The 8,869-nt window shown below is 39.0% G+C and overlaps 1 protein-coding gene across 1 annotated transcript; it reads left to right on the top strand.

The window, feature by feature from the left end:
* The first annotated feature begins 2,697 nt into the window (after positions 1-2,697).
* Positions 2,698-8,642, top strand: LOC120274149 (N6-adenosine-methyltransferase non-catalytic subunit MTB). The gene is made up of 9 exons (XM_039280911.1): positions 2,698-2,923; positions 3,506-4,142; positions 4,379-4,455; positions 4,540-6,333; positions 6,433-6,516; positions 6,961-7,065; positions 7,169-7,277; positions 7,830-7,981; positions 8,072-8,642. The coding sequence occupies exons 2-9, from the start codon at positions 3,602-3,604 to the stop codon at positions 8,423-8,425; spliced, it is 3,216 nt and encodes a 1,071-aa protein (XP_039136845.1). The 5' UTR covers positions 2,698-2,923; positions 3,506-3,601; the 3' UTR covers positions 8,426-8,642.
* Positions 8,643-8,869: the final 227 nt, after the last annotated feature.

Genomic DNA, 8,869 nt, shown 5'->3' with positions numbered 1-8,869 from the left:
GCATGAGTGCTGACATATGTATTATGTAACATCTAATGTTGGTGGGGAGATGTTACTGGAGTTCTGCTTGTTAAGATGCTAAGAAGAACACATGGGCTTAATCTAATTTAAAAGCTTAATCTATTATGAAGAGAAATCTGGCTTATATATTAATAAGTTAATTATTAATTAACTGTTCTAAGATTATATATATATATATTGGACATTGAGCCATTGATTTTTTTCCCCAAGATGAGTGGCTATGTCGCTAAGAAAGGTAGGGGTTGCACAAATTTTGAGTATGGCCCGTGTAGATGTGGGCGTTGAGGACCATCTGGACACAGTCATTGTTCACTCTCTCAAAAATATGTTTTCACCGATAATTTGAACGCTCACCACTTATGAAGAGTTTTAATGGAGACTCGGCTACAAAACAACTACTCGTATAACCATTGGTTTCTTTAGATAAAGTACAAGGAGTCACGTAAAGGGTCAGAATTTTTCTAACAAGTCCTTTGTGGTTGTTGTAAAATTATTAGTCATGTCTATGAATCCAATAAAATATGTGTTTAAGAATTATTAAATAGTTGTCAGAGGAAAACAAGGGTTAGGCTTGTTTCTTGATGACATAAAAGTATCTGATGATTAAGAATTAGGAAACTAAAAAAAAGGATAAATTAAAATTGAGTTATTTTTAAGGTGAATATCCAATGAATTATACCTTAATTTTTTGTTTTGGAATCAAAAAAATTATTTTGATTATGGTGAGTGTGCTAATTTCAATCAATAGACTACAAAGGTGGATTACATTAGAGGTGGGCACGGGCCGGTTAATCAGGCCCGGTGGGTCCGGGTCAATTTTTGACTGGCTCATAACAAACCCGTACAACAGGATTAACCCGCCGAGCCGGGTTGACCCGGCGGGTCATGGGTCTACCGAAAGAGACCCGGACTAGGCCAGACAGTTACTCAAACTTGTCGGGTTCGGGCCCAACCCGCTAGGCCAGGCAGTTTTTTATTTTTTTATATGTTATATTAAACTATTATCATATTAAAAACGCAAAAACAAATTTGGTGAGAATCGAACCGGGGTCATTTCCAAAAGGTAGCCATCTTCTCCACAATTTTTATGCTCAATGTTAAAAAAATATAAAACTATATTTCATATTAAGTTTCTTTTTAATAATTTTTAAAAATAAAAAAAATTAATTCTAATGAATTAGATAAAATTGAAACAACTTAAAAAATTTGAAAATAATTTTAGAAAAAAGAAAGCATTGCACTAAATTCATTTATCTATTTGATTAAACGATATATAAATTTTTTTTATGTGATAAATATTAATTTTTTAATTTTTTTATTAAAGTTATCACCCACTTATTTATTTATATCTATTTAGATGTATCTAAGCTTTACTTTTAGTCTTGAATTCTAAAGTATTATTTTTTTTATGCTCATTATGTTTGTTGATGAAGAAAAAAAATAAGTTTTTTGTGTGATGTGCGGAGTGGTGAGGGTTCTAATCCTAGTTGAAGGAAATAATTCACGAGTGATATTGCAGGCCACATTCACGAGCCATAAAAAAAGATACTTGTCGCCTTTTTTTTTTTAAAAAAATAATACTAAAACGCACTTTTAATTATTTATATAAATTTATATTTTAATAAAAATAATTAAGAATTTGTTAAGTCCAATATGTATTTACTTGTATTAAATGTATGTTTATTCTTTATTGTAGGCACAAAATACAAATAAGTATGTTATATATATATATATATATATAATTTAATAAACAACCAACAAATGTTGGTGGAGTTGGTTAGAGCATTACATTTGTTTGTTACAGGTCGGGACCCGCTATAGTGCGGCCGGTTACGGTATTGCGGCCCGGCTCTCCTGATCAAATGATCCGGCGAGGTTTACTGGGCCGGGCCAAATGATGGCCCGTGCCCCCTCTAATGGTGAGTGTGCTAATTTTAATCAATAGACTACAAAGGTGGACTACATCAACACATTTATTTTGATTCTTTAAAAATGCTCTAATTGAGTTAAAAACTAAAATAATTTATTGATCACATCACTATCGATGTGAAATAAATAAAAGTATAGGATCAGAATAATATTTTCTGGAATTTATTATTATTATTATTATTATTATTATTATTTATTTATTTATTTATTTTTACAAAAGGATAAGTGCCACCCTACAAAAATATGTTAAGGGACATACAAGTATAAACAGCTATAGTCCTACCATATACATGCTTAGAAGTGTCAAAGGACAAGTAGGTACAATGATGTATTAGTTACTTCCAAGAAATTTTTAACTCGATCAAATAACATATAGATGATTATAGTCTTATCATGTATATATAAAAAATATTTTAAAAATCAAATTGAATTAATAAATCTTCTTGACATATAATTACGGAGAGAAGAAAAATCACATCCCCTGATTCTCATAACATTCCATCACATCCGGTGGCTGTTTTTAATTTTATTATTATATTATTATATTATATTATATTATATGTTATTTTATTTCACTACAGTATTATATTTATTTATTTAATAATAATAATAATAATAATAATAATAATAATAATAATAATAAAAATAACAGATTCGGATCCAAATCCAAATTAAGGATTTCGGATCGGGTCGAAGTGGACCCGACCCATTATGAGTCACCGCTTCCGCAACAAATATCGTAAAATGCTAAGGAAACGTCTGGAAACGCGCTCCGGCTCCAGCCCCAGCCTCCCCCGCCCCTTCGGAGCCCTCTCTCTTGGTCTTGGGATTCCTCCAGGGCTCCCTTTCTAGGGTTTCCATTCTCTCCTCAATCTCCTCACGTGGATTTCTTCAGCGATCCATTGATTCATCCGATGGGTCTCCCCTCCATGGTGTTGGCTTGATGCGGAACCCTAGCTGAACTTGTCTTCTGGTGATCCCATCTCTCCTTCTTTCTCTTTCTTTCTATTTCTTTCTATCTTTTGTGATTTTGAACTTTGAGATGTGGACTATAGTTTCGGAATTTCGTAGTTGTCTCAGTGATCCTGATTTGAATGATGAACTAGGTGCCCCATGCTTGCGGAATCTAGGGTTTTGGACAGTGATTGAAGAGTTTGGGATTTTTGCATGGTTAGATTGAACTTGGGCGTGTAAAGTTTTTGTGTTTGTTTTAGTGCGTCTTCTGGAGAATATCTAATTTTCATTGAGTTTTGGTGCCTTTTTTTTTTCTTTTTTCTAATTCTGCTTGTAAATTTTGTTGCTTTTGTTTTTTTTATTAGGGTTTGCTTACAACGATAGCTTAGAATGCGTCATTCTTTGAGTTTTTCTGTTTGTGAGTATGAATTATTTGCTTTTTTGTGGTTTGGCTTTTGTGTGTTGATAATATTTACTTGCAATTTCGGAATTATAGGATCTCTCTTTGCCTGATCTTGTGTCTTGATTTTTGCTACTTATGGGGAAGGGTAATTTGCATCTGATATGTAGTTACTTAGCTCATCACTTCTCCTTGTTTCAGGGGAGTGAGGAATTCACATTCTTTGATTTCTCTAATTGGTATAAGGAGTAAAAGCTCGGAAACGTATTAAATTACCATTCAAGGTTTTGTTGTGCCATGGAAACCTCAGAATCAAGTCGGAGTCGCAGTAAACGTAGTCTTGAGGACAGTAGGGATGTAAGGAATGATGAAGATGAGGATTGGGAAAAGAGGAAGCATCGATCTGCTAAGACAAGGAAGTATGACAATCCTGAGGAAGTAGATGATTATGATAATGGAAGAAGAAAAAGTTCTGGAGAAAGGAATGATACCCGGAAGAAGTCAGGTGGCTCAAACCGTGTGGACAGTGCAGATGAGGATGAATATGAAGCCAGAAGGGATTCTCGCTCCAAGATACTGAGTAAGGAAACAGAAGATAGGGGAGAGCGCAGATCAGGTGACAGTTATCGTGATAGAGACCAAGAAGGTAGCCGCAGGGGCAGAGATGATGAAATTGAGAGGAGCTCCTCAAGGAAAGAGAGATTGAAATCTAGTGAGAGCTCACAAAGTAAGGTTCGAAGCAGACCAGAGAGCTCTCATGATATCGATCATGAGAAGATTCAGGATAGAGACTCAAAGTATTCAGATAGGAAGGAGAGTTCAAGAGACAAAAGGCCATGAAGACCGGGAGCAGGACAGAAATCCGTCTCGTAGGCGATGGGATGAGGTGGAGATTGGTAGAAAAGCTGAAGAAAGTAGTTACAGGGACAAGTCTGATCCAAGGGGTGGAAAAGCTTCTGAGCATGATAGGCATGGGCCTAGCAGGGATCGCACCGTGGATTCTAGAAATGAATTGGGAGAGAGTAGAAGTAGGGTAGACTTGAGTTATGAAAAGGGTGGTAGATCCATTAACAGGGATGACAGAAGGGCAGATGGAGAAAGCAGTCGAAACCGGGGCAGATCAGAAGTGCAAGATGAAGACCATAAACAAGGTGCAAGTTATCGTTATACCAGATCAGACATTGCCAGAGATGATAAACAGAAATCAGCTCGAGAGAGATCACCAGGTTTGACTGAGCCTGTGGAGCCTAATGCCATTCAGCATAGTGACAAAGCCACATGGGGACAAAGGTGAGAAACATAGACAGGACAGGGACGCTGCATATGGTAGTCGTGATGAGGTTGAAACCTGTGAGAGGTCGTTCAATATGGATGAAGATGGACATGCACGGATGAGGGACCGAAGCGGGAGGGATGTACAGCATGATAGATCACACACTCCTGAGAGAAGTTCAAAGCATCGAAGGGAGTCTGATGAGCGGGATCGAGGATTTTCTGAGTCTGACAATGAAAGAGGTGTAAGTGTAAAAAACAAAGAGTGGGAAGACGGTTATAGAGATGACAGAGCTTCCAAAGGAAAAGACAGTGGTTGGGATGATAAAAACAGGGAGCGTGAAGGTTCTAGAGATTACTGGAGGAGAAGTCAGACAAGGCATGATTTAAAAGATGGGGAGAAAGATGTTGATCATCTGAGAGATTGGGATTCACAGAGGCGTGAGCAAGATAGGACAGACAGGGAGAAGGTTCATGGTCGACCTGGTTATAGAAAAGATGCTAGAATGAGGTCTGATGGTGTGCGAAGTGAGTACACTGATTCTATTGAAATCAGACCCAATAAAAATCTTGACTTTGGAAAAGAGGAGTCTGTTTCCACATTTCCTGGAAGGAGAAGTGAGGGGTTGTCCCAACAGGATTTTGCTACTGGGCCTAGTGCTGATGAATGGGGCAATCCTCCTGAGGACAAGGGTAAAATGGCTTATGGTTATGGGGATGATTTGCAGGAAAGATACCATGATGATGGTTCATCTATGGATCAAAACTCCCTAGCTGGCAAGGGGAGAGGGCAGAAAGGGGATATAAACTCTGGTCGTTCAGGGGCAGGTCAGACTTCTAGTGGTGGTCTCCAGCCTTCATTTGGGAATTTCCAGGGGTCAAGTTCTTTCAGTAGGACTCCTCAACAAGGGCAGAAAGGAGGCAGACCTGCTAGAGGGGGAAGAGGGAGGACTAATGGGAGGGATGCCCAACGTGTTGGAATGCCACTGCCATTGATCGCACCTCCCCCTTTTAGTCATCTTGGCCTGCCTCCAGGGGCAATGCAGCCTATTGGACCTAATATTCCTCACACACCAGGCCCACCAATTGGCCCTGGTGTTTTCCTTCCTCCATTTGGAGCACCACTTGTTTGGCCAAGTCCTCGAGGCATAGATATGAATATGCTTCCTGTACCACCCAACCTTCCTCCAATTCCCCCTCCTGGGCCTGGAGGACCTCGGTTTGTACCTAATATGGGTACTGCCCCAGCTCATGGTATGTACTTCAATCAAGCTGGTGCAGGAAGAGGAGTCTCTGCCAACATTTCAGATTCTGGCTTCAATGGTGCTGGACCGATAGGTCGTGGACTACAGCATGATAAAACTCCCTCAAATTGGGGGCAACACAGAACCGGTGGACCTTCTGGTAAAGCTCCTTCAAGGGGGGAGCAGAATGACTACTCTCAAAATTTTGTTGACACAGGGATGAGACCCCAGAATTTCATTAGAGAACTTGAAATCACCAGTGTTGTGGAGGACTATCCCAAACTGAGGGAACTTATTCAGAGGAAAGATGAGATTGTGAGTAAATCTGCCTCCCCACCTATGTACTTCAAATGTGACCTAAAGGAGCATGTACTCTCTCCTGAATTTTTTGGTGCCAAGTTTGATGTTATTCTAGTGGATCCCCCTTGGGAGGAATATGCTCATCGTGCTCCTGGTGTCACTGACCACATTGACTGCTGGACATTTGAGGAGATACAGAACCTAAAGATTGAGGTTTGCCTTCCCCTTTCTGTCTTGTATGCTTTGCATGGTTCCCTATACTTTCTCTTGTATATTGAAATGAAATTCATGATCAAGTATCTTTCTTTGCAGGCAATTGCTGATACTCCATCTTTTATCTTCCTCTGGGTTGGTGATGGTGCGGGCCTTGAACAGGGCCGACAATGTTTAAAAAAGGTGAACTTCTATTTGTATCTTGTGCTTTTGTTTGAGTACTTCACTCAATTCCAGTGTTGATCTTCTTACTTTTGATCTTTATGCACATGACTGGTTTCTTTCAATCCTTCTGAATTTTGTCATTGAGATGGATGGCATACTTGGCACCAATTTCTGGTAATGTTTTTGGAACAAGAACATTGTGAACCTGGTTAATACTGCAATTTTGTGAGGTTCTGGTCTGTGTGTGCTGTATGAGCATTTGTAGGGAATATGACAGGCTTAAAGTGCTCCATGTGCAGTGATTTTTCAGCTCAGCCTTTTGAATTATCCATGCCTCACATATACTTCTGAGGAAATGTTATTGCATGCATAAACAAGCACATATTCATCTAAATGTTAAAGCTTACATTGTTCTGAGCCTGGGGTCCTCTCAGCCTTCTGACATTAATCCTTCTTGTCCAGTGGGGATTTCGGAGGTGCGAGGATATTTGTTGGGTGAAAACCAACAAGAAAAATACAACTTCAGGTTTACGGCATGATTCTAACACATTATTTCAGCATTCTAAGGTAACAAAATATGGATTCCTCTCGTTTCATCTACTATATATTCGTAACAATTTTTTATTGTTGATATGCTTATATTCTATGTAAACTATCATTTTTCTGACAGGAACACTGTTTGATGGGCATAAAAGGAACGGTTCGCCGAAGCACAGATGGGCATATTATTCATGCTAATATAGATACAGATATAATTATAGCAGAAGAGCCTACTGATGGTCAGTATCTGTTATAATCTAGATTGATTTTGATGATGTGATTGTCTATATATGAATGTATGCTCTCGCTTGGGTTTTTTGTGTCATATTCCTAGTTGCCGTAAACACTCACCATGATCAAATGGAGCGCTCATTAGAGAGGCATCTTATCTAACACTTTCAAAAATCCTGTAGACACAAATGTCATAATAAACAGACTGGTGGAGCTTAAGCTTAATTGCTCTATCATTTTATTTTAATTGTATAACATGTCTTTCTGCAATGTTATAGCCATTCTTTCTTCCATCCTCACATAGTTTTCTTGTTTGCTTACTTTGAAGCCTTCCTATGTACGCTCTTTGTTCTATACTCTCATAGTTTGCCTGCTTTTGAAGTCTTCCTAGGAACACCTCAGTGACAAAGACTGTTCCCATCATACATAACTGTTTGTCTTCTAAACATCCCCTTTCATTGAAAGCGCTATTTGATATTGCTGAAAAAATCTTTTTATCTAAAAGACTGCGCTCAGCTTAATATTTGTGTGTGGCCACTTGTGCCTGTGTTTCAAGACAGGTTCAACAAAAAAACCTGAAGATATGTATAGGATCATTGAACATTTCTCACTGGGCCGAAGGCGGCTTGAGCTTTTCGGCGAGGACCATAATATTCGTGCAGGCTGGCTTACTGTGGGAAAAGGATTATCATCTTCAAATTTCAATTCAGAGGTAAACTCTATAGCCCAAAGCAACCGGTTATAAACCAATTCAATTCTGCATGGCCTTCTCCCTGCAGTATAAAGCATTTGTATTTTGCAGTCTTACACAAGGAATTTCTGCGACAAGGATGGAAAGGTCTGGCAAGGAGGTGGTGGACGAAATCCGCCACCTGATGCACCTCATCTAGTGCAAACCACATCGGAGATAGAAAGTCTACGGCCGCGTTCACCTCCGCCAAAGAACCAGCAGCAGCAGCCCATTCCCCTCATGTCATCTACGAGTTCCAACAACCGAAGGTCGACAGGGAACTCGCCTCAGAACCCTACGGTTCCATTGCTGTCTGGCCTGAATCACGACCCCTCAGCCTCTGCGGAGCCGTTTGGCCCCAGTGCCGTGGGCTGCTCCACAGTTGGTCGGGTTGAGAGGAGCAGAGTTTGGCCATGGCGGCGGTGATGATAGAATTTTCGATGGTTATGGGTTTAATGTCCCTTACGTTCAGCCCATGGGAGATCATTTTGAGTATGAGGCTCGCTGAGCAGTTTTATTCGTTGTAACAGCAGAGGCCTTTTGGCTTGTTGCTGAAGAAATTGTTGCGTTATTAAATTCATTTTGATTTAATGTCATCATCCTTTTTATTTTACCCAAGAGAAAGAAAATGTTGTTCTTTTTAGGGATTGGCTGGCCGTTAAAGTTGGTATTAGATTAATGCTTTATTACTAATAATCATTGCCATTGAGAGCTGTTTTTAGTTAAGCTGTGGTTGGGTATTAGATTAATGTGCTGAAAAACTCTTTTCCTCTAGCTAACACTTATTTGGTCTATTACCACTTTTTTTTATTTTTAATTTTAAATTTTAATTTTTTTATTGTTTGCAGAGAGTGTTTGTTTTGTTAAGAA

Source organism: Dioscorea cayenensis, chromosome 2 (genome assembly GCF_009730915.1).
Source record: "Dioscorea cayenensis subsp. rotundata cultivar TDr96_F1 chromosome 2, TDr96_F1_v2_PseudoChromosome.rev07_lg8_w22 25.fasta, whole genome shotgun sequence".
Classification (NCBI taxonomy): Eukaryota; Viridiplantae; Streptophyta; class Magnoliopsida; order Dioscoreales; family Dioscoreaceae; genus Dioscorea; species Dioscorea cayenensis.
This window is presented reverse-complemented; position numbering and strand designations above follow the sequence as displayed.

Coding starts and splice junctions, on each gene's coding strand:
- LOC120274149 (XM_039280911.1), top strand. CDS start 3,602: ATGGAAACCTCAGAATCAAGTCGGAGTCGCAGTAAACGTAGTCTTGAG. Junction 6,334..6,432: donor TACAGAACCTAAAGATTGAG/GTTTGCCTTCCC, acceptor CTTTCTTTGCAG/GCAATTGCTGATACTCCATC. Junction 7,278..7,829: donor AGCAGAAGAGCCTACTGATG/GTCAGTATCTGT, acceptor GTTTCAAGACAG/GTTCAACAAAAAAACCTGAA.